General features: G+C 42.5%; 3 protein-coding genes across 4 annotated transcripts in view; 1 reads left to right on the top strand and 2 right to left on the bottom strand.

Moving 5' to 3' along the window:
• The window catches only part of prima1 (proline rich membrane anchor 1), a 42,007-nt gene extending 41,260 nt beyond the window's left edge, over window positions 1–747 (bottom strand). The window contains exon 1 of the mRNA XM_034195044.1: window positions 44–747. Within this exon, the coding sequence (XP_034050935.1) occupies window positions 44–307 (264 nt within the window). The 5' untranslated portion in view covers window positions 308–747. The remainder of the gene's footprint in view (window positions 1–43) is intronic.
• A 9,234-nt stretch (window positions 748–9,981) lies between these two features.
• Window positions 9,982–11,268, top strand: LOC117531719 (protein FAM181A-like). Its single transcript, XM_034194836.1, has 2 exons — window positions 9,982–10,340; window positions 10,430–11,268. The coding sequence occupies exon 2, from the start codon at window positions 10,495–10,497 to the stop codon at window positions 11,263–11,265; it is 771 nt and encodes a 256-aa protein (XP_034050727.1). The 5' UTR covers window positions 9,982–10,340; window positions 10,430–10,494; the 3' UTR covers window positions 11,266–11,268.
• A 337-nt stretch (window positions 11,269–11,605) lies between these two features.
• Window positions 11,606–24,312, bottom strand: LOC117531717 (ankyrin repeat and SOCS box protein 2-like). 2 transcript variants are annotated; one of them, XM_034194831.1, is made up of 8 exons: window positions 23,894–24,312; window positions 21,037–21,206; window positions 20,785–20,940; window positions 18,011–18,256; window positions 17,761–17,932; window positions 13,252–13,822; window positions 13,009–13,162; window positions 11,606–12,008 (listed from the first exon to the last, which is right to left on the bottom strand). In XM_034194831.1, the coding sequence occupies exons 1-8, from the start codon at window positions 24,013–24,015 to the stop codon at window positions 11,878–11,880; spliced, it is 1,722 nt and encodes a 573-aa protein (XP_034050722.1). In that variant the 5' UTR covers window positions 24,016–24,312; the 3' UTR covers window positions 11,606–11,877. The 2 variants fall into 2 exon arrangements, with proteins under 2 accessions (XP_034050722.1, XP_034050721.1); XM_034194830.1 differs by lacking the exon at window positions 23,894–24,312 and adding an exon at window positions 21,447–21,721.
• Between the last annotated feature and the right edge of the window lie 1,872 nt (window positions 24,313–26,184).

Below are 26,184 nucleotides of genomic sequence, written 5' to 3'. Positions count from 1 at the left end.
CTCCAACTGTTATGCGTAAAAAGCGCGCGGTCGTGATCCTTACCTGGCATGAGAGCAACAACAGTGAGAGAAGGCAGTGACCGAAGAAAAAAGGCCAAAAACTTAAAGTAAATGGCATTAGATCTTGGACTAGCATTCCTCTTGAGCTCTTCTTGAAGACACTAGGCAGCGTTTCCAACAGATGAATGCAGTAAACATAGCTTGAAGTGTTTGGGAAAGACCATCCGCCCTGTCCGGATCGGCGGGAGATCACTGACTGCAAAGAGTTTACACCACAATCATCTTCACATCCTCTTATCGATAGCATAGGACAGGCGAGGCGATCATTCACATCTCCAAAGTAGTTTTTTTAAGGGGGTGGAGGGGGGGTGGGGGGGTCTTACTGGCAGTCAGACAGAGAGCTGGATCTCGCCGCTGCTCCGCGCAATGTGAAGGAGGTGCACTGCCCGGACCTTACATCCCTCCTCGGCTGCCAACGGGCCACTCAAGCCATGGAAGTTGGAGAAAAAAAATGAAGGGAGATCCTCGGTTGGATTCCTCGCACATCCCCTCAACTTATGTCGGCTGTGAGACAGGCTGGGAGAGTCCAAGCGGCCGCATCCCCGTGTGTGCCAAAAATGGTGCGTTTTACAGCGGAGCATCACCGCCGCGCACTGGATGCTGCGCTCCTCTCGCATCCGCTCATCCTGTCAGTGTGTGCTCACACTTTAAATCAGAGAGAGAGAGAGAGAGAGAGACAGAGAGAGATGGGAAACAAAGAAAGGAAAATGAAAAAGAAAGAAAAAAGTCACGGAGCTGGTGCGCGGGCACGTGGCAGTAATGTTTTGTCTTTAGTTTTAGTGGAAAGTGGAGCCCACGGTGCGTGGAGGCGAGTGCGAGAGGATGAACGCGCGCTGCACATTTAAAGTCGAGTGGAGAAGAGAGAGAAGAGGAGAGGGGGAAGAGAGGAGAGAGAGAGAGAGGGGGGGGGAGGGAGGGGAGGAGGGAGAGAGAATGAGAGAAACAAAGGGAGAAGAAAGGAGAGGGGTAGAGATGTGGGGGGGAGAGAGTGAGGAGAGAATGAGAGAGGGGGGAGAGAATCATACAAACAGAGAGAGATGGAGGCGGAAGAGAAAGGTGGAGAGAAGTGGAAAGAGAGGGGGAGAGACAGACAGAGAGAAAGTGGGAGAGAGGAGGAATAGAGAATGGAGAGATGAGATGGAGGGAGAGAACGGAGGGGGAGGAGGTAGGTGTGTGTGTGAGAGAGAGAGAGATTGAGAGAAAAAGTGGGAGAGAGGAGGATGTGAGAGCGAGGGGAGGGAGGAGAAAAGGGGAGAAACAGAGAGGGGAGACAGATGAGAGAGAGAGAGAGAAACAAAGAAAGAAGGGGAGGGGTAGAGATGTGGGGGAGAGAGTGAGGAGAGAATGAGAGAGGGGGAGAGAATCATACAAATACAGAGAGAGAGAGAGAAAGAGAGAGACGGGGATGGGAGAGGAGGAGGGAGAGAGGTGGACAGAGGATGAGAGAAAGAGAAGGAAGGGAGAGGGTTAGAGATGTGGGGGGGGGGGGGGAGTGAGGAGGAGAGATGAGAGGGGGAGAGAATCATACAAATCAGAGGGGGGAGGAAGAGAAAGGGGGAGAGAGGTGGGAGAGAGAGAGGGGGAGATAGATGAGAGAGGGGAAGAAAGAGAGGGAGTAAGAGAATGGAGAGATGAAAAGGAGAGAAACAGAGTGGAGACAGATGAGAGAGGAAAGAGAGAGCATAGAGAGAAAGAAAGAGGGAATGGAGGGAGAGAAAGGGTGAGATAGATGAAGGAGGGGAGAGGTAGGAAGAGAGAAACAGAGTGCAGGAGAGGAGGGAGAGAAGGAGGAGGAAAGAAAGAAAGGGGGCAGTAATAATACAAATGTAAGCTGGTGTTCACTGTTAAAAAAGATCTCCACTATATATTGGTTTATACCGTAGGATATGGGTTTAAACTCTGGGATGGTGCAATATAGTGCTGCCATTATCAAAATAATTAGATGCGCTCTGGGCTCAGAAATGGGCTAAACTGGGGTTCGACTCCAGGTATGTGCTTGACGTGGCCCGTCTGTGTCCTTGGACTTCTTAAGCGTTGTCCCAGTCCATCCAGCTACAAGTGGGGAAGTAATATGTGATGGACTAGTGTCCTATCTAGGGGGAGTTGTAGATGTTCCAGTGTTTGTGGAGATAAGCACCAATAGACCCGTGGCTCTGAGCCTATAGAGGACTTACTTCTTCTATCAAAGACTGGATACCTAACTTGGGGTAATCATGGATAGCCATTATTAAATCCACCAATTCTACACACGAGAGCAGTCAGAAATCTTACCCTTTTATGAGGTCATAAGGTGAGAACATTAAAGAATCAATAGAAACTACCACCCCAGGATCTATTCACAAAGTGTCTTTGAAATCCATCCACCATTTTTCAAGTGTAGTGTTCACCATGAAAGACAGACAAGAGACAGATCACATATCCACCAACCTCTCAAACTAACCTTTCTTCTCAGATAACATGAATACATAATTTCAAAACAACAGCACTCACTAAAGTGCTGAATGACCTGCTTGCTGTGGATTCCAACACACTTCGGTGCTGCTGCTAAACCTCATCGTCTTTTGATACTGTAGTGTAAATTATTGTTGTTATATAGACTTTAATTTACTTCAGCATTTCAGATCAGATTTTTTTCTTAGTTGAGATTATATTTATCCAAACAATCACAATGTGTCTTGTATAATAATACTACTTCCAAATCTTCTGCTATGACATATGGGATACCTCAGGGCTCTGTTTTAGGTCCTTTGCTATTTTCAGTTTATATAGCTCATCTTGGATAAATACAAATAAGCTATAGAATGATCTTTCACTATTATGCTGACGATATGTCCACTGGTGCAAATAGTCTCTTTATGTATATTAAGAATTATGAGAACTGTCTGTCTTAATTAAAAAAAATGGATGGGATGTATGACGAGTTAACATTATTACTGGAAGTGTGTGCTGTTCATAAAAATCACTCTAGTCTCCATGTTAGAATGCTTTTATCCACTTGCAGAATACAATAAAGATGAAATTGATTCATGCTCTTGTGTTTTGGGAGAGATGGCCTTTCAGTCAGTCAAGTCAAGTCTGGGAGCATGCGATTGTGCCGCACTTCGCTGCATCCACAACACCACGGAACTGCATTGGGTCCTACATGGGAAACACACAGGCCGATAAGCATTCCATCCCAATCTCTCAAAAGTAATCATCTATCTGGCACAGCCAGGTGAAGTGTTGGGATTCCCTCAACACTCACGTACCCATGGTCTGGATCATACATAGAGAAATGTGCCACATGGCAAAAGTGTCATAGCTGACATTCCCTCAAAACACAAGTGATACTCCTATTAGTCTCTCTCAGTAACTGCTATTTTGACGCAGTTATTCCAGCGGCACCCAAGGACCCTCTGAAGAAACCTTGTACCAAAGACATCCAATCATTACCTTAGGTCACTGGTTAATGTCCAAGTCTCACAACCATAGAGTGAGACAGGATGCACCAAGACCTTAAAGACTTGGACCTTCCTACTCCTGCAAAAAATATCGGCATCACCAAACACCTCCGTCCAGTGACCTCATGACTCCTTAAGCTCTTCCCAGGTGTCTCTCAATCTCAAATATGAACGATGTGAATGCCTCTACAAGTTCAACAATTTCATCACAACATACAGATACACAATCCAAGAAGTCAATAAAAGCCTGGATCTTAGTCTTTCAGACATGTGCACAATCCCTTTCAACATAACACACATTGGACAGAGTTGGTAAAAAAATGGTGATGTACATGGATGTGTGTTTGCAACAACATGCAGTTATTGAATTCCTTACAGTGGAGGGATGTCTGTGTGGACAACAGTACAGTCAGGAGGTGAGCAAGGAGTTTGAAGGATGAAGATTCAAAGACGTCCTTTCCATTGGATAAACCTCGGTGACTGTTTTTCGGGGCTGTGATGGCATAGTCAACTCTGATTGATATGTGGACACTTTATAAAAGCGGTGTGCACACTTGAAGTGGGTTTGTCCTGGAAAAGACACAATTGTTCAACCTGATGATGATGCTTGTCCACACGAGTTGACAAACACAGGATGCATTGCAGCGGCTCAAATTTTACCAGCTCTTACCACACCCACCATGTAGCCCAGCTCTCCCGCCAGATGACTTTTTTCTGTTTTTTCCAAGCTCATGATGCAGAGGTTCAAGCAGCTGTGCATCACTGGTGCTGAGAGAAGGCACCCGATTTCTTTACTGACAGGATACAAAACCTTGTCCAGTATTGGTGTACGTGTACCGTATGTATCCTTTGTACCGTGCTCTGCTTATTTTATACTGGGTCTTACTTCAAACGCTGGTCGGTTCTCCGCCTGCGTCCGACACATAACAGGTTGGGTAGGATTACTTTGAAATGTAATCCAAAAGTAATCAGATTACAAGTAATCCAAATGTATGTACATACATACATGTAATCCACATGTATTCTTTCAAAGTAATCCTACCCAACCTTGTACATAGGTACAATGAGTGCTGTGCAGAATGGAGGTAGAGTCTCCGACTTATTCCCAGTGAATTCTGGCGTTCTTCAGGGATGTGTGCTGGTTCTTCTTCTGTTGAGTGCTTGAGTGGAGTGAGTGTTAGGTGGGGTATTAGAGACCAGTGGCTTTAGTATCTTTGTCAGTGAGGAAAAGATTCCTGACCTTGACTTTGTGGATGATGCTGTGATCTCTGCAGAATGAAAAGACTCTGACTGCAGCACTTCTGAAACAGTGACTACGTTTACATGCAGCCAATAACCCTTTCATAACCGGAATATTAGCAATAACCCAGTTGCGCACGGTCATGTAAACACCCGCAAAAACCCGAATATGCTCATATTCCGTTTTTTAAAAACCCAAATATGACCCCTGGGTTACTCCTTTTCTAACCCAAATATCAGGTCATATAAACGCGCATCAGAATTTCCCCATAAAAAGGAACATTATTTTGTGTTCTGCGCATGTCCTATCCGCAACGAATCTTGGTCTATTGAGTATGCCAACTACTTGTATGCAACGCACGCAACCCACTGGAAACCACAGAAGCAGAGGTAAACAAGTATGGTGAAATCCACACTTTTGGAGTGAGAAGGAAACCAAATACTTCATTAGTATTGTGAAAGACATGAATATAATGTCTTTTATTGACGGTGGAAAGAGGAAGAAGAAACGGAAATGACACATATTTGCGTCATGACGTTCTCCGTGCGTCTGGACATTGTCCATGCGTTGCTGTTTAGATGGGGATATTCCAAATGATACCCATGACCATGTATACAGGAGTAACTCTGTCTGCTTAAGCATGTAAACGGGTTATTCCTAATGATTCAGAAACCGGAATATTGACCTTAACCCGAATATTAACGGCATGTAAACGTGTTTAGTATGAAGCACATGAACTCAATTAAAGCTCAGGTCGGGGCCCTCTAGGCCGTCACCCTTGCTCCGCCCCTGATGTTAGTGACATTGCACATTTGGATGGACAAACCAGAACTGCCATATTCATAAAGTCAAACGTGTTAAATGGACCATATGCACTGCTTTGCTCATTTGAAAGACGCAATCCTCAGTGCACACAGTTAGTTATGAGTATTTTTTTTAATTTTGTGGGAGCTACGTATGTGATTTGTACATGTTTTTTTTTTTTTTTTTACATACACTAACCTTTTGTAAATCAGGCCCAAAGTGTCTTGTCCAAGGAAGCAGGCAGGTAGTTTGAGCGGGAACCGATCCCAGTTTCTTGTGTGTTAGTGCAACTCCTTCCCCACTGGCAGGAGGGACAGGAACTCCCCGTCCTACCTCATCATGCATCCCCAAAACTCAAGAATGAGTATCGAAGTTACATTAAGCACTGATCCCAATCACAAAACAAACAAGGACATGATGAGCACGTGCACGAGAACTCTGGATGATTCTTGGAAAATCCAGCACTGGCTGTGACACGGCTCTTTTGTTATCAGCATACAGAATGCAGACCTGTCCAGAGTTTTTGAAGTGCAAGTCTGGATTTTGTCTGCTCTGTGATTTAGGCTGTCCATCTTCTCCTTTCGGCCTGTCGCGATATTGATTATCTGACAAGATAAGAGCACTCCATCGTCCAGGTTCCTTCCTGCAGTCTCGCCTCATTCCAGAAACCAACACGATCTGTCACAACATACATCACAACCCTTTTAAACTCAATTCAGAAAACCCCTTCATAAAACTGCTGTGGGTTTTCAGTAATATGTATCACTGCGGCTGATGTACTTAATCAGCACTTACATCTCGAAATATCTACACACCACCGAAATCAATTTAAAAACCCTCAGCCAGCCGAGCAATATTAATTTTCAGAGAAAATTAACTCAACAGCATTTATGATCCATGCAATTCTCAGTTACTGCCACAGCCCAGCTGGGCTGGATCACATTGGATGCAGACCGCCACCTAGTGACAAAATCAGGCAACATAACAGGACCTTTGGATAAAAATATCACCAAATCATTGCAGCAAATGGGATGTTCAAATCACAAAAGTAGCTCAAACACCACATCATGCATTAATGTGGAGGCTTCACCTCAAACGCTAACACAGCAGCACAAAATTCACGCAAATCATGTAGACGTAGACGCACAGGTGCCATTAAGATGTAAATATTGTTTATGATTGATTGATTGAGAAAGGGGCTTTATTAAATATGTATAAATTGTACATATGACAGTAGGATATTAATTAATTAAACAACTGCAAATTATAAAGGAGACAATGCTCATATGGCCGAGGGTATTTTAACACTGCGTTATAGTTTATATTTATGTGGATCTGACACTCAGATGTTTAAATCTCACTTACACTCAACAAAAATATAAACACAACACTTTTGGTTTTGCTCCCATTTTGTATGAGATGAACTCAAAGATCTAAACCTTTTTCCACATACACAATATCACCATTTCCCTCAAATATTGTTCACAAACCAGTCTAAATCTGTGATAGTGAGCACTTCTCCTTTGCTGAGATAATCCATCCCACCTCACAGGTGTGCCATATCAAGATGCTGATTAGACACCATGATTAGTGCACAGGTGTGCCTTAGACTGCCCACAATAAAAGGCCACTCTGAAAGGTGCAGTTTTATCACACAGCACAATGCCACAGATGTCACAAGGTTTGAGGGAGCGTGCAATTGGCATGCTGACAGCAGGAATGTCAACCAGAGCTGTTGCTCGTGTACTGAATGTTCATTTCTCTACCATAAGCCGTCTCCAAAGGCGTTTCAGAGAATTTGGCAGTACATCCAACCAGCCTCACAACCGCAGACCACGTGTAACCACACCAGCCCAGGACCTCCACATCCAGCATGTTCACCTCCAAGATCGTCTGAGACCAGCCACTCAGACAGCTGCTGAAACAATCAGTGTGCATAACCAAAGAATTTCTGCACAAACTGTCAGAAACGTCTCAGGGAAGCTCATCTGCATGCTCGTCGTCCTCATCGGGGTCCGACCCTGACTCCAGTTCGTCGTCGTAACCGACTTGAGTGGGCAAATGCTCACATTCGCTGGCGTTTGGCACATTGGAGAGGTGTTCTCTTCACGGATGAATCCCGGTTCACACTGTTCAGGGCAGATGACAGACAGCGTGTGTGGCGTCGTGTGGGTGAGCGGTTTTCTGATGTCAATGTTGTGGATCGAGTGGCCCTGGTGGCGGTGGGGTTATGGTATGGGCAGGCGTCTGTATGGACGAAGAACACAGGTGCATTTATTGATGGCATTTTGAATGCACAGAGATACTGTGACGAGATCCTGAGGCCCATTGTTGTGTCATACATCCAAGAACATCACCTCATGTTGCAGCAGGATAATGCACGGCCCCATGTTGCAAGGATCTGCACACATTTCTTGGAAGCTGAAAATGTCCCAGTTCTTGCATGGCCGGCATACTCACCGGACATGTCACCCATTGAGCATGTTTGGGATGTTCTGGACCGGCGTATACGACAGCGTGTACCAGTTCCTGCCAATATCCAGCAACTTCACACAGCCATTGAAGAGGAGTGGACCAACATTCCACAGGCCACAATTGACAACCTGATCAACTCTATGTGAAGGAGATGTGTTGCACTGCATGAGACAAATGGTGGTCACACCAGATACTGACTGGTATCCCCCCCCCCCCAATAAAACAAAACTGCACCTTTCAGAGTGGCCTTTTATTGTGGGCAGTCTAAGGCACACCTGTGCACTAATCATGGTGTCTAATCAGCATCTTGATATGGCACACCTGTGAGGTGGGATGGATTATCTCAGCAAAGGAGAAGTGCTCACTATCACAGATTTAGACTGGTTTGTGAACAATATTTGAGGGAAATGGTGATATTGTGTATGTGGAAAAAGTTTTAGATCTTTGAGTTCATCTCATACAAAATGGGAGCAAAACCAAAAGTGTTGCGTTTATATTTTTGTTGAGTGTATGTCCTGCTCTGCTTTTAATCATCACTTATATTTGTGTCTCAGTGCATCCGAACTATTGATGCATTTGTTTTCATTTTTGTTCACAATTTAATTTAAAAAAATTACAATAAGTAGCTTGTGGCGAATCATAAAGGTATCAGTATTGTCAAACACCTCTGTACAGCAACGTCATGATTCCATAAGTTTTCAGGCGTTTGTCCATCTCAAAGTCCATGGACTCAAGAGACATGGACTTCGCTATTGAGACAGGTGATGAAATTGGTGTAATCATCATATTACTCGTCTTCACTTCAAGTGTTGTGGTAAAAGTAATAATGGATGGACTTGTTGAATTCCACTGGATGAGTGAGTAGACATTATTGGACATTATTCTGAATTTCTACAAATAAAATGAACATAACAAATACATTTTGCGATCAACAAACATTGCGTCCAAATATCTCCGACATCGGCAGGAGGACTGCACCACGTTGCAGGATTTATTGTTCCCACTGTGCTTCCTCTTTCTCATTCTCCCTCACTTCAAAAGCACAGGAGAGTGGGGTGACAGGCCCAGGGCCCGGGGCCCTTTTCAGCTCAACAAGAGAAGTGAAGAGAAGATGAAAAGGGAAGAACAATAGGCTCCCATTGCCTCTCCAGAACAAGAGGGATAAACTGTCTTTAAAAAGATAAAGACCTGCAGGCCTCTCTCACAAACCCAAATAGAGTGAGGTGGACAATCAGAAACATCACCCGCAGTAAATAACCCTTTAGCCTCACGGCTTGCTGTCATTTTAACATTCCCCCTGACCTGATAAGGTTGTGTGATTCCAGAGTAGCACAAACACACACTCACACAGGCGTGAGGTGGTACCAGACAAATGGTTTCCTCACATCTCATTCCACTGGTGCTGGGGTTCAATGGAATGATGGGTACTCCTTTTCCACATCAATAAGGGGACGAAGCTCAATTAGCATTTCACAAGTCCCCCCTTCCTACTCTATTGCAACCTTCCCTGCAGAGTCCATGCTTTCTCTAAGGATTGTCCTCTTTGGGCTCTTGTTGCCGTTGGCAGGGTGACAGTATTCGAGTGTGCAAACTTGTGCTATTGTCCGTGGGCCAGAGGGAACCATGGAGACCCCATAATATGACACAGGAAAATGTTTGCTGATGGCAATTCTATGGGCTTTGTCTGACTCTTTCTCCTTCATGACGACTCGATTTAAGTCTCTAAATGTTTGACTACAAATGCAGGAGTGCTATCCAGCTCCTTCCCCTTTGTCCCGCGAGGTTTGAATGAGTAATTCAGCTTTTGTGTCGCTCGATTGAGGGGGCAAACAGAAAGACAAGATTCTTGAGCGCTCAAGCCCTTTTCCATGGTTATGCAGTGTTTAGACACCCCCCAAAACCAAATCCTACAGCTGACATCGCTCCTGGGGAGGGTATAGTATTTACTAAAACCTTAACTATAACAGCCTCCATATAAAGTTTGCATACATGGTTATTTTGTAAGATAGTGCGCAGGAATTCATTCATGCATGAGCGATGTTTGGCTGATGTGCAGACATCATAGCGCAGGGAAAATATTACATTCCCTCAGCAGCTTTTTGCACATCTCCATGACAACAATTTGCAATGGGGAAGAACTAGATACCAGGGCGCTTGGAGGCTGATTGGGGTGCATTGTAAGAGGGCTGGGGTCGCTGATTGGTTCAAGGGAAGCACCATAACTACGAGGAGTTTATATTCATTCAGCTTGTTGAAGTGCTCTTACTGCAGCCTGGAGAGAAATCTGCAGCTTCGGGAAACTCTTCATCCATCCACCAGCGGTGAGTCGAGTTTTTTCATGGTCCAACCACTTTGAAACCGGATTCAGGCTTCCTCAGCAGAGCTTTTACACTTTCTGTTCTGCTTTTAGATCTGTGTGCTGGACTGCATCTCATAACATGGACTGACTATTCAAAAATTTGTCTAAAAAAAAATATGGCAAATCCAGACAATGAAGTTAAAACATTGCTGAATTTTGTCAATTTGGCATCCAGTGACATCAAAGCTGCCTTGGACAAGTCAGCTCCATGCAGACGCTCTGTGGATCACAGGAAATATCTGCAGAAACAATTGAAGCGTTTCTCTCAGAAGTACGCCAGAGTCCCACGATACCACACGCACCGGTCTAACGAGGACGCCAAACCCATCGGGACTGTCCGCCAGAGCGTAAAGGTCAGAGAAAAGTTGGGTCCAGATGTGGAGAATGCAGCAAACAATGTGGAGCAGGTACCTATGAGAAAGCGCCAACTACCGGCCTCTTTTTGGGAAGAACCCAAGATAGCCCAGATGAAGAGGGAGCAGTCACATTTAGGACTGAGAAACAGCTCCGTGGGGACAACCGAGAGTGGCAACACCGAGAAGAAGAAACGAGGTTACAACGACGAAGACGCAAAGGCCACGTTATCTGCATCCAGTCAGCACATTTCTGCAGAAAAAGAGATGCTGAAGCTGGATGTGACCTCTCACCACCGCATGGGCGCGTGCGGCTGCTGTCCTTTGCAGCAGTACCACAGACACCAGATCATCCACGGCCAAATCGTCGTCCCCCACCCACCCCTAGCACTGTGGACCAAAGCATTGGAGACTGAAAGCGAGAAATCCGACCTTCCTTATGGACAGAAACTTCACACACATGTTGTGGTCAAACCCATACCAACCAAACCCACCGTTCAGTCGCCGATATTCAGCGTATTTGGATTCATTTAATCGTCTTAATGGCGGATGCACAAATGGGGCAACAGATCTGTGTGCACCCCCCAACTGACTTTTGGCTTTGGAAAATGAGACACTCTCTCAAGCACTTACTGGAACGTCTCCTCTATGACGTGATGTTTAAAGGAGAATGACATTTCACAACAGTCGGATCTGAAAAGCGACAGTAAGTTCAAAGTCTTCTGCTTTTAGATTTCAGAAGATGAGGACAGTTCTTTTTTTTTACGTCCCCAAAGCAGTACAAAAAAGAACAAACATCCTGTTTTAGCTTCAGCTGTAAGAATAGAATGTGGGTCACAGATTGCTCGTGTTTGAGTAATGTTTGATAGATACATTTGGAACAATGGCTTTTATTTTTAAATAAATGAAATGATTCGATTTCCCTCAAGAACTCCTCCTTTTCCCTCAGGATATCTTCTCTCATTTCTCTTAAAGTACAAAACACGCTCACACTCCTTGTCACATCACATCACTTATAAATAGACATTCTGAATTGCTCTAATGAGACTATCTGCAGATGCATCAAAAATATGAAAAGGAACCACAAAAATACGTGTGTCCGTGTCTCTGGTACTGTTCCTGGATCACTTTCAGATTATTTGAGAGTCAGGTAATCAGGCTCAGGTATCTGATCAGTCTGTCCGGCAGAGGAAGGCTCCTGAGAGACTTCAGTCTATCTCTTCCTATGTGAGTTCGAATCCTTATTCGGCAGAGGTGGAGCAGTGGAGGAGGTGACACTAGAGAGAGAACATATGTTATCACGTTGTTGTTTTTTTTCTTATAGCAAAATACTTCCATGTTTGTATGATAGAGAAAAAAAGAAGCATGCACATATTTAAAAGTGTATAATCCATCAGCCCAAAGCCAATTTTGTCATAATCGGTACCATTTAAGAGGATGAAACAACACTTATAATCCAGCCTCAGTAAGCACAAATGTACGGTGGCCATCCCAGGGATTACACAGGGGTCAACATTTAAAAATGTTCAAATCATATTGAAAAGTACACCACTTTATTTGTCTGATTCTAAAAGTCCTGTAGTAAAGTATAGAAAAGTATAGTTTGGACTATCTATGACTAAATGTTATTGAGTTATGGAGTAAAAATTGTGAAAATGCTGAAAAAGGTCCACTTCAGCTTGTATAGGGGGAAAAAATTAAAGATGCTCAATTTTTGGTATTTAAAAAAGTGAAGAAAATTATTGGTTGAGCTAATAGGATTAATAAATGGAATCGTTTTGACCATGATGAATGCTTGGTCTTCAAAGTAATCATCAAACAATGTCAATGCCCATTGGATGCTATGTGATAAATTAAGGATATTCCTTTTTAAAACTATATTAGCTCAACTAATAATTTGCATCAATTTTTACTAAAATTGGTGCAAATTTAACTTCTGACCCCCCGTACAAACTGAAATTGACATTTGTCACCATTTTTGCTGTTTTTACCACATAACATTAAGTCACAAATAATCCAAGCTGTACCATTTTGGAATCGTTATGATCGGACAAATAATGTGGTATAGTTTTTCAATATGATTGGATAATTTTTAAATGTTGTCCCCTGTGTAACCCTTGATCGATCCCTTCCTGGCTATACCTGCTATACCTTATTTGTGTAGGACATAGTATACTGAGGCTGGATTGTAAGTGTTGTTTAGTCCCCTTCAGAGCTACCAAAACCTGCTTGACCCAAGGACTAGTTTACAAGTATGAGGTTTAAGTTTAGACTTACGCAACTTCCTCTTAACAGTGATCCAATCTTCTCGGCTGTCCAGTAGCTCGATGAGTTGGTTGCACAACTGAACGGGACCAACATACTGGAGCAGCAAATCTACGATGGGCCCGGCCGTGTTACACACCTCCGGTGCAGAAATCCATTCACAGAACTGAGCAATAAATACAGAAAAGCTGTGTTACATATAGAGGATGAGATTTGACAGTGTTTATTGTGAAATTCCTTGCTTATTTTCCTCACTTGTATTGCCTTTTCTGGTGGCTCAGTGCAGCTTAAAGAAACCACACCGCTGTTCTGCAAAACATGTCCACGGGCTGGATGAGGGGAGCTGCCAAATGTGCAGGCAAAACAGGAAAGGGGGTCGCAACCATTGTCCAAAAGCAGTTTGAGCAGAGGTAGATTATTCAGACAAAGTGCAATAACAGCAGGGAATGTTGTGGGATACGATGGAATTCTGGCGAGGACATCGGCTCCTCTGTCCAGCAGCAAGGACACAGTGTGGGCACAGCCCCGCCGCACAGCTGCCAGTAAAGGACTGACTGGGTCCAGACTCAGACTGGCGCCTGCGTTCACCAAAACCTCTACTGTCTCTGTGCTGCCGTTAGTGACGGCAAAGTAGAGGGAAGTGGAGCGCTGATCAGCGTACTGCTTGGAGTGACTGGGAGCCAGCGTGGCATTGACATCAGCACCTGCCTTCAGCAGCACAGCCGCCACGCCGTGTCTGTTGTGCTCGGCCGCCAGGTGGAGAGGGCTGATCCAAACGTGGCGAAGCCTGGCTCGGCTCGTTACTGAGATGAGCAGCGACACGATCCTGAGGGCAACATAAAACGGTCAGTAATATAAACAACACAAAGACAACAATTTATAGTGTTACACTATGGTGCTTTCATGTGCAAGCTCTCCTGACAGCAGAAGCTACTGATCCATGTGATGTGAGAGCCAAACTGTCTGCTGGTTGTAAGTGCAAGCACGCCACCTTCTGATTTCACTGAGGAGGAGCATCACTTGCCATGACTGAATTCAATAATGGCTTTGTATTTTGGGAGGAAAAACCTGCAGACTGTCACCCCTTCACTTTGGAAAAATTGGTCGGGGGAGTTGCAAATGCCAAAATTTTAAAAAGTTTCGTAATGCATCTAAAAGGGCATGTATGAGAGTTCATTTCTCCGGCAAAGCTTAAAATTCCATTAAATGTCATGGCTGCAATCGTTTTACCAGCTCCACCCCAAAATACAGTATCATATAATCTATCTAATCATGAATCAAAGAAATCTCTTCTGGTACACAGTAAATTTTGCAGGGGTACATCTGGTTAAATCAACTCTATCATAGTGTTAGATCAAGTTGATCAGCTCTAACAGACTTCATTTATATGATATAGTTAGTTTATCAATACACTCTAAAAAATAATGCACTGCGCAAGTTAAAAATATTAGAAATATTCATATTAGAAATATTACTAGGACTGCTTTCTTCCACCTGCGAAATATAGCGAAGATTCGTCCCATCCTGTCTATGGCTGATGCTGAGACCCTGATCCATGCGTTCATCTCTTCTAGATTGGACTACTGCAATGTTCTATTTTCTGGTTTACCGCAGTCTAGCATTAGGGGTCTCCAATTGGTTCAAAATGCTGCAGCCAGACTTTTGACACGAAGCAGAAAGTTTGACCACATTACACCCATTTTGGCGTCTCTTCACTGGCTTCCTGTCCCAGTGAGATCAGATTTTAAGGTTCTGCTACTAACCTATAAAATTATTCATGGACTGGCACCTCCCTACCTAGCTGACCTAATTAAACCTTACGTACCGGCCCTGGCTTTGCATTCTCAGGGTGCAGGACTACTTTGTGTCCCTAAGGTGAATAAGAAGTCTGTGGGTCACAGAGCTTTCTCTTATCGTGCCCCTGTTCTGTGGAATGATCTCCCTGCGTCAATAAAACAGTCAGATTCTGTGGAGACTTTCAAGTCCAGACTTAAGACACACTTATTTTCCCTTTTATATGGCTAGCATACTGGTACAGTTTTGTTTTATGCTTTTTACTCTTTTAATTCATTTATTAGTAATTGGAGCGGGCTGCGGCCTCAACTTCACCTAAATTCTGGGTCTTTTAGTGAAGCTTATGGCTAGCACCCGGCGATCACCTTAGTATTTCTTCTGTTTTTCTTGTTGATTAATGCTGGCAAATTATACAGTATTTTTTGTCTTTCTGATGCCTGATTCTGTTTTTTCTCTGTTTAAGGTGCAGCTCCATCCAGAGATGGGAGTTGTGTTCATGTTGGCGATCCTCCTGTCCTGTGCACCAATAGCATTTCTTGTATATTCGTCCGTGAATTGTTCTGTAATTTATGTTTGTAGCATGGCCCGAGCAGAGGGTCACCCCTTTGAGTTTGGTCTGCTTGAGGTTTCTTCCTCAGAGGGAGTTTTTCCTTACCACTGTTGCTCTGGGGGTTGGTAAGGTTAGACCTTACCTGTGTGAAGCGCTTTGAGGCAACTCGGTTGTGATTTGGCGCTATATAAATGAAAATAAATTGAATTTGAAATTGAATTGAAAAAGTAAGATATATATATATATATATATATATATATATATATATATATATATATATATATATATATATATATATATATCACAACTCAGCCGCTCTTGAGTACACACCACGAGATGTTTGCAGTCAGATGAACTCAAGTTTAGCAACTTGAGGTTTTGGTGTTATTGGATCACCAAGTTATTTCATTCACATTATTCTAACTTCTTTATTTTATTTCTATTTTAATCGGAAATGCCCATGCAAAAAAATTACCTTAATTTTGTGATTTTTTTTTTTTTTTACTTATTTCACTTAAGTCAGAATAAAATACACATAACAGTTCCAGTAGATGATAAAATTGTTTATTTGAAAACCACTGTCGACCCATATCCAACAGTTTTTTTTAACTAACAATATTGTATCAACATCTTGTAAGTTATCAACTTACTAAAATATGAACATACAAAAACTTTTTTAAAAAATGATGAAAATACTGTTTAATTTAATTTACAAGTAAACTGCCCATAAGTGCAAGGGACACAACAGTAAGCTGAGCTTTGGCTGTAGGACCATCTTATTTTCACCAAAAGTTAAATTCTCAAATGAATAGTCAAGACCTTGCCACACATTTGAGCAACTTTTATGTACATTGCCTACTTGAAACCCAAACTTCATATTCACTCACTCATCTTCAACCGCTTACTCCAATTGAGGGTCAGGGGGGCTGGAGCCCGTCCCAGCAGTCATAGAGCGTGAGGCGGGGTACACCCTGGACAGGACGCCAGTCTGTCACAGGGCCACATACAGACAAACAAACACATTCACACCTACGGACAATTTACAGTTTCCAATTCACCTAACCTGCATGTGTTAGGATGTGGGAGGAAACCAGAGCACCTGGAGGGAACCCATGCAAACACAAAACACACAGAACATGCAAACTCCACACAGAAAGGCCACAGGTGGGAATCAGTCCCATGACCTTCTTGCTGTGAGGCAACAGTGCTAACCGCTAAGCCACTGTGCTGCCAAGTAGGCATTTATAAATGTCATAAATGCATGATTTTTTGGGGTGAGGTAAATCTTTGACCTCCCAGTAATAATGTTTAAAAATTTTGATTTTGATAGTTTTACAGTTAGTTAGGATGTGGAAGGTTTTACTATACGGGCGAACAGCAGGACAGAAAGAAAGACAGACGGAAGGACAGCAATCTCTCTTGACAAGCACAACTTGCAGTTTTCAATACAAACGAGCCCCGTGAAGCATTTTTTTTTAGTGTATGAAAGCGATATTTAACACTAACGGGACTGACCAAATGTAGTCCTGCAGAATTTATTTTCCAGTGCAACATGATTATTTTCTTTGTTATTTTTTTAACACGATGTCCATGCATCGTGTTTGTATGATCTCACATACAGGTGCCTTGATGATGAGGAGCTCTTTTACTTAACCAGGTAAAGCCACCAAGTCACACCTGCACTGAAAAAAGAATCAACTTTAATGAATTGTTTCAATTGGTAACATCCAAATGAATTAAGTTGTTTAAACTTAAGTTTGTTTGCTCTAACATTAATTTAAGTTCAAACAACGTAATTCATTCAGGTGTTACCAATTGAAGCAATTAATTTAATTTGGTTCAGCTATTCTCTTTTTCAGTGTGGGTCCTGCATTTTGATGCGTATTTTTTTGGTGTGTGGACCACATGCATGCCTGGTCACCATTTGAAACCCAAAGTGGTTCTGTCACACAATATGTGTGAAAGTGTAGCACTGGTTTATGCTCCCAAACCTGACCTGATCTGATGTTAGTGACATCTATTCCAAGAAAGGCCTAAAGCTTTGACTAAGCTTAAAGAATTCAGCTTGATTAATATGACAAATTCAAGACAACAACAAACTTTTAAATCTCCTAGGTTTGTTTTTGTAAAATATATTTTTGTCACAACCTCCTTGTTTGTTATAATAAATTCATAACTCTCAGAACCCTAAGAGTATTGTTTTGATTTTACCATACTGTAGGATATTCACCTTTTACGGTAATTTATTTTAGTATAATGCCCGTGTGTTGCACATCAAAATGTTCAGAACAATTTCAGCTTTCTGAGTGTGAGACAGATATTTGTTTAGAACACTGTATAAAGATATGATCTATGAATAGAAATATGATGAAAAGTTGGCAGGGCTCTAAGGGTTTAAAAGGCACAGCATTGTAACTTACTCGTGGTGTCCCTGTTTGGCAGCAGTATGCAGAGGCAGCAATCCAGAGTTTGTGGGCTTGTTAGCATCTGCATTTTTAGACAGCAGAATGTTCACAATTTCCTTGTGGCCATATTTACTGGCCTCGTGCAGCGCTGTCGCACCATCACACGTCTGCATATTCACATTAGCCCCTACAAAAAAAGAATTTCTTTCTTTACACCTGTTCAGAAAAGATTAACTGAGACATGAAAAGGTGAAAGATTCTGTACCTTTATCAATAAGGTAACACAGCACCCTCATCTGTCCTTGCTGAGCGGCTACAATGAGTGGGGCGACGCTGTAGGTGTTGGGTGGATTGATGGCGGCCCCGGCCCCGAGCAGCATCTCACAGATCTCAGTGTTGTTCTTGGATACTGCCTCGTGGAAGGCTGTCCAGCTTCGGCCACACCGCTGGGTCACAGTGGGCCCATATGAAAGAATGAGCCTCACCATGTCCACGTTTTCCAGCTTGCATGCTGCAGAAACACACAGCAAACTGTCTTCATCTACAGTTACGCAAGTTTGTTTCCTGGGATTGTACGACAGGTGTCACCATACATCTAACGCATGAACCAACTACACTCAACAAAAATATAAACGCAACACTCTTGATTTTGCTCCCATTTTGTATGAGATGAACTCAAAGATCTAAAACTTTTTCCACATACACAATATCACCATTTCCCTCAAATATTGTTCACAAACCAGTCTAAATCTGTGATAGTGAGCACTTCTCCTTTGCTGAGATAATCCATCCCACCTCACAGGTGTGCCATACCAAGATGCTGATTAGACACCATGATTAGTGCACAGGTGTGCCTTAGACTGTCCACAATAGAAGGCCACTCTGAAAGGTGCAGTTTTGTTTTATTGGGGGGGATACCAGTCAGTATCTGGTGTGACCACCATTTGCCTCATGCAGTGCAACACATCTCCTTCGCATAGAGTTGATCAGGTTGTCAATTGTGGCCTGTGGAATGTTGGTCCACTCCTCTTCAATGGCTGTGCGAAGTTGCTGGATATTGGCAGGAACTGGTACACGCTGTCGTATACGCCGGTCCAGAGCATCCCAAACATGCTCAATGGGTGACATGTCCGGTGAGTATGCCGGCCATGCAAGAACTGGGACATTTTCAGCTTACAAGAATTGTGTACAGATCCTTGCAACATGGGGCCGTGCATTATCCTGCTGCAACATGAGGTGATGTTCTTGTGTTCTTGTTCATGTATGGCACAACAATGGGCCTCAGGATCTCGTCACGGTATCTCTGTGCATTCAAAATGCCATCAATAAAATGCACCTGTGTTCTTCGTCCATAACAGATGCCTGCCCATACCATAACCCCACCGCCACCATGGGCCACTCGATCCACAACACTGACATCAGAAAACCGCTCACCCACACGACACCACACACGCTGTCTGACATCTGCCCTGAACAGTGTGAACCGGGATTCATCCGTGAAGAGAACACCTCTCCAACGTGCCAAACGCCAGTGAATGTGATCATTTGCCCACTCAAGTCGGTTACGACGACGAACTGGAGTCAGTTCGAGACCCCGATGAGGACGACGAGCATGCAGATGAGCTTCCCTGAAATGGTTTCTGACAGTTTGTGCAGAAATTCTTTGGTTATGCAAACCGATTGTTTCAGCAGCTGTCCGAGTGGCTGGTCTCAGACGATCTTGGAGGTGAACATGCTGGATGTGGAGGTCCTGGGCTGGTGTGGCACACCTGTGAGGTGGGATGGATTATCTCAGCAAAGGAGAAGTGCTCACTATCACAGATTTAGACTGGTTTGTGAACAATATTTGAGGGAAATGGTGATATTGTGTATATGGAAAAAGTTTTAGATCTTTGGGTTCATCTCATACAAAATGGGAGCAAAACCAAAAGTGTTGTGTTTATATTTTTGTTGAGTGTATGAATGCAAATATAAATAAATAAAACAAAATAATAATAATAATTGCAGGTTTTTGTAAGGAACCCGGATTGATTGCTGAGATATACAAAAAAGGTGTCTTCGGGACCATGCTGTATATGACCTTCAGCTTTTTACCAAACTACTCCAAAATGTAATCACCTTTAGGTATCGATCTAAAAAATATTCCCTCCAGGTTTTATCCATCTAGCCTTCTTAGTTGTTGAGATATATACTAAAAGTTTTTTTTTTTTTAACCATACTTTCCTTGACCATTACCTTTGACAAAACTACTTCAAAATCTAATCACCTCTAGACATATATCCAAGTAATATTCTCACCATGTTTGAAGGAAATCGCTCAAACTGTTTTTGAGATATTTTGTCCAGACACACACATACACACACCCTGGTTGAAAAAAAGAACACCTTATCACCACTTTGCCAATGCACAGGGTAAAAATTCAACCATGTCTCAGATCTCAGTAAACAGCAGTTACAGAGTGTATTTTTCTGAAAATGAATGGAATTTCTATTGTGACCCAATTAATAAATGGCCCCTTGCTTTTTCCCAGCAACCTGAACACAGAGAGATTTCAGGGTTATATTATTCATTGATCCAAATGTCCAATTAATTTTTTTTTTCTTTAAGTGTCCGGAAATGCCTGTTTAACCTTTGACCTGGCAAAATGGCACTCTGCTGCATCTCAGTCAGCATCCACTAGGGTTAGAAAGCAGATTTTACACCTCAGTGATGGCAAGTTTCAATCGGAACAATTACATGTTTCTAATAAAAATATAAATTATCCCAATGAAATGAACCCTTGCTGCATTTCAGTAACAGCTCAGCTAAATTGTTCCATTGAAGAAATAAAGAACAGATGGATACCAATCTTTAAATTTATGGTGATATACTGCAGAAGACAAATCTTCTACCCCTTCTTGTTTTTGTTAATGATTCCATAAACCAAAGTCAAGAACATTGCAAAATTTGGTTTAAAGGGTGCATGTTGTGCAGTACTTGGTGAGCCATGCACTCAGCAAAAAGTTGCCTGGTTATACCAATTCTTTTCCTAAAAAATACCTTTGTATAAAGGTGTTTCTTTATCCTTGCTGCTGATATCAGGGTCGGCTCCCGCCTGCAGGAGGCATCGCACGCACGGGAGGTGTTGATGAGAAACAGCGATGAGCAAAGCCGTGTGTTCCTGCAGGGTGCGCTTGTCTACTGAACCTGGATGGGCTGCATGGAGAAGAACATCATTTACAGCTGTGGAAGAGGACAATCCTCTTGCTGGATTACTGCACAGTCACTGTCGTGGGTGCTTCAATTTGATACCCTTCAGAAGAGCCTTCACGCACTCCGTCTGCCCACAGAAGGCGGCGTGGTGCAGAGGTATCCACCCATCTTTGTTCTCCTTCTGCAGGCTGTGAGGAGCAGATGCTGTCAGATTAATAACGGCCTCCAAATCCCCTCTGCTAATGGCAAACACCACCGGATCAACATCTCTGGAATCGACAAAAAGAGCAGCCTGAATGACAGAAATTCAATAAAATGTAGATAAAGAAACGCGTCTGCGCTGCAAACCTCGTCTGAAGAGATTCACATTGTTATATATATATTTATAAATGACATTATTTAATGACTTGGGAAGAATTTCCTCAACATTTTGCACAGATAAACCAGTTTTTCCGCTTGCCGATGTGCACATTACGCGTAAAGGCGCACAAAAAAAAAAAAAACCTCACTCCTCTGACGTCACGTCGTTCTCGTCGTCTCCTGTCCGCCTGTCCACGCGCACGCTTGATAAAACCTTATTAGTTTTACCTCCGCCGTTGCGAAACTGCGAGAAATACTCAGAATATCTGAATTTAGTCATTCCTGTGGCTGCTTTGCGCGCGGCAGCCCTTTGCCACAGACGGTGACGGTGATGGCGCGCGGCCGCGCGGGGCTCAGCTGTGCGCTCAAGATTATTTTGGGACTGATTCTTGTCAGGCAGCTGGCTGACACGTTTATCCATATATGTCAGTGCACCCGACACAAAGAGATAACGGCAACGTGCAGATAACGGCGAGGAGCCCCGAAATAACCAGCAGAAAAAGGACAATATACAAACATTATTGGATCTTTATGACATAAGAAAATCAGGCTTCTCACTGTTACATAAATAAATAATCTAATCTAAAATAAACGTCCAGAAGAGGATCTAAAATTTAATAACAAGCAGACCCAAAGGGGGCCCCAGTGGACAAAATATTATCCTGTTGATCAAGTGTATAAGTTACAATATATCAAAAATTTTGTGAAAATATTTCAAAATATTTCCATAATACTGAAAATATCCAATGATTGATTATTTTAATTTTCTTTGGTGTTGACATCTCAAGTTATTTTCGAGATACAAGCAACTATTTTGATGGCATCAAGCAAGGGTGCAGAAAAGGGGAGAATAAGGAGAAGGATTCTAGGGGCTCATGATTAACGGGCCCCTAATACAATTTTAACACTGAAAAAATAATATGGGTGGTGGCCCAGTAAGATTTCTTTTCATGGGGCTCAAAATCCCTGGTGGCGCCCCTGGCATGAAGGAGGGTGAAGGTTAAAACCAAAATCACAGTTACATTCATAATATCTGAGTCTCGAGATCACAAGTGGTCTGGGAAAAGTTTATGGAGTCTTGAGGTCGAACAGAGGACAGTGGTATTTTGTGAAGCTGAGGCAGGGACGGATCTAGATTTAGGTGAAGGGGGGAGTGACTCAGTTGGGTGGAGGGGGGGTTGGGGGGCATGCAGAAAAATCCCGTGCCCTTTTTCTTGCATTATAAGGCAATTGATGACTCTAATTACTGACTATCTAGTCATCATTTTTAATACATAATTTTAATTTTAAACACTGGGAATCTTGTGGACAGTGACTTCACTTAGGTGAGCCTTAAGGGGGATTTTGCAGCCCCTGCATACCAGATCTGCCAAGATCCAAACCTTTAGGTCTTTTTTTTTTTGTCTCACTGTATAGTTGTGAGGACACTAACCAGTGAGCCAAGGTGATGACTGGATGTCTTTGGGACAAGGTCTCTTTGGAGGATCCTTGGGTGACACTGGAATGACCTTGTGTTCAATTAAAGGTTACTCAAGGACACTAAGATAAACAGCTTAACTTGCATTGTGAGATAATTATGGCAATGTGGCACATTTTTCTCAACATGATCCAGACAATGGAAACCCCACTCTAATGACTCAAATACCCTTTAAATTCTCAGAGATCAGACCTGTCACTTGTTTTCTTCTTTTTTTGACAAATGCAATCTAGTTTGGCTCAAAGAGTGAATATCAAGATAATTCATGAGGGCAGGGGATGCAGCTTTGGAAATATGCTACAGGAAAATAAATAACGTAAAAATTAATACTGTGTTATTAGTATGGAAATAATGCAGTTACTACTTTTTGCCTGCAGGTGGCAGAAACACACATCAGCTGATAGTCTAAGGTAAATGGTAAATAAATGGTAAATGGACTGCATTTATATAGCGCTTTTCCATCTACATCAGACACTCAAAGCGCTTTACAATAATGCCTCACATTCACCCCGATGTCAGGGTGCTGCTACACAAGGTGCTCACTACACAACAGGTGCAACTAGGGGATTAAGGACCTTGCTCAAGGGCCCTTAGTGACTTTCCAGTCAGGCTGGGATTTGAACCAAGGATCCTCTGGTCTCAAGCCCAACAGCTTAACCACTAAACTGGACAAGAACTTCAAACCTCTTCAGTCCAAAACTTTTATTGCATTACTTACATTTAAATGATTACATAGAGAAACTGACACGTAAATACACACTTGTAAATAGAAAACTTGAGTTGCTGTAAGTACTGAATTTGCATTTCCTGAGGAATCACTGTGACACTTTACAATTTCACACTTTGGATAATAAAGCATCAAAACCAGTTTATTTTGAAGACACTATATTTCTTAGTTCTTTACAAACAGTGATTGTAAATTTTGCATTCAATTTAGAATCATTCAGAGAATGTTTTATTCAAAGGTAACAAAAGGATGCCAGAAGGGAAAATAAATAATATGCACAAATCACAATTATAAGGTGTTTTATTGTGCATGCACTTAATAACTATACGATTATTCTAGCTACTTTTAGTCATGCATTAAATGTCAGACTGAGTGATGCAGCAGTGGTTCACCTGTGCAGGTCTGCTGAGCTGATGGCTGAAGTACAGACGGTGTTTGAGAGCACAGACGGTCTGTCTTTGCGGTCAGTGTTCATTCTCCGGTAGACAGACCTGGATCTGTGATCTGACAGCATCACTACAGCTTTGTCTTCCAGAGATTCATCCAATCAGTGTCTGGCTGGTTTCTTCATCAACTAACGACGAAGCTGGTGATCATGAAGTTAGAAAGAAAAAGGAAGTTCAACAGTGGTAAAATCCACAAAGCTCCCCAAACCAAAGGAAGAACATGAACACACGTGGTTTAGAGGTCAGAGTGTGTGATTTAGAGATGGGTTAATTCTAAGGAGATGCTGTGGCAGCTCGGCTGCAGCTTGAGGCCTTTTAAGGGCATGTTCAACGGTAGTTCGGTTCGAGACTCTGCTGCTGCACAACTGATTCCAAAATGAGGTCATGTGCAATGTTATGTGTGTTTGACAGGATGCCACTGAAACAACACACAAAACTAAAGTATCAGTGATATTTATTAGGGTGGTCAGGTGATTAAATAATAATAATAATAATAATAATAATAATAATAATAATAAAAATAAACAGGGCCGTATATAGGAATGTGAAAGGGGGTGTTCAAATCCTTGAGTTGGGGGTCCAGTGGGCTGCAGGGCCCCCGGTGGGGTCGAGGGGCAATGCCCTCATGGGGGGCTCAGGGGGGGCGAAGCCCCCGAAGCAGAAGCTTTTTGAGGATCTCAAGGGGTAAAAAGCTACATAAATTTCATTTGAAACCCAAAATGTATCATTTTGGGAAATACATTTTTATATACAAATACATTAATGCAAACTTTATACTCACGCATGCGCACGAAGGTTCAAGCTTGGCTGATGCAAGCGCACATGATTCAAATCCATATAGTTTTTGCAAAAAATAAAAAGGTCGGATAGTTTTCTAACAGACCTCGTATTTAGCGGTATTAATATTCGCGTTTACATTATGAATATGTACGTATATGTACGTTATGTATTAAAATAGCAGTATTTAATTTGGCGACCTTGTTTAACTCGCGAAATTTGCATAATAAATCCCACGCGAATATTTGCACCTTTACAGTATTTGCAACAGGAAGGAGAAGCTCCCTTTATTTCTCAGCTTATACATACAAACATGTTTTTACAAACCAGACAAGTGTAATTGTGTGTCTACATGGGTATTTACAAGCCTACTAATCTGTTTGATATCAGAGGAGGATAGGGACCAGGGAGCAAAAATTCTCAACCCCCATGGGAAAAGTTTATCTAGCAGTTTCCCCTTTCATCACTTAAGGGATTACTCTGGCAGAGGAAATTGAAACTTGAGGGTGTGTGATAATAGCTGTGTAACAGTTAGTGCTTGTTGCTTATTATCAATGAAAAGAAAATACATAACATTGATATCCAGATCAGAAAAAATAAGCAGAATTCTCGGGGGGGGGTTGGGGGTTCGGTTGAACCCCCTGAACCCCCTCTATATATGGGCATGATAAAAACATCTGAGTAATTAATTAGTAAGTTCCTTCAGCTTCTTCCTTGTTTCACTCTGGGTCACCACAGCAGATCAGAGATGGATCTTAGATTTAGACTCGTTTTTACTGTCATTCAGTAAAAACATCACAGATGCTGTCACAGAATGAAATATCGATGCACTGCACGAATAGATAAAAGCACAGAATAAAAGTCCAAGGTGTGTGATAATGATAGTTTTTAAACCTATCAATAACTCTCTCTGCATCTGTGTATACACAACATGCAATAATAAATAAAGGACACAGGATATTGCACATATGAAGATGCTGCAATGATAAAGTTGCTACATTGTATTCTATATCCTACAGGTGCTGGTCATATAATTAGAATATCATGAAAAAGTTGATTTATTTGAGTAATTCTGTTAAAAAAGTGAAACTTGTATATTATATTCATTCATTACACACAGACTGAGGTGATGTTCTAGTGGTTAAGGTGTTGGGCTTGAGACCAGAAGAGCCTTGGTTCAAATCCCCACCTGACTGGAAAATCACTAAGGGCCCTTGGCAAGGTCTTTAATCTCCTATTGCTCCCGGTGTGTAGTGAGCACCTTGTATGGCAGCACCCTGACATCAGGGTGAATGTGAGGCATTATTGTAAAGCAGCTATATAAATGCTGTCCATTTATGAAAATCACTGATTGTGAAACTGGAAAAGCGAGATTCCGGAAATGATGCAGTTAGCAGACCAATCATAGACCATGCGATCTCCATTGTCTCGAGGTGCAGTTCCAGTTTTTGGAAGATACT

Source organism: Thalassophryne amazonica, chromosome 19, assembly GCF_902500255.1.
Source record: "Thalassophryne amazonica chromosome 19, fThaAma1.1, whole genome shotgun sequence".
Taxonomy (NCBI): Eukaryota; Metazoa; Chordata; class Actinopteri; order Batrachoidiformes; family Batrachoididae; genus Thalassophryne; species Thalassophryne amazonica.
The sequence above is the reverse complement of the archived record's forward strand: the minus strand, read 5'-3'. Positions and strand labels throughout refer to the sequence as shown.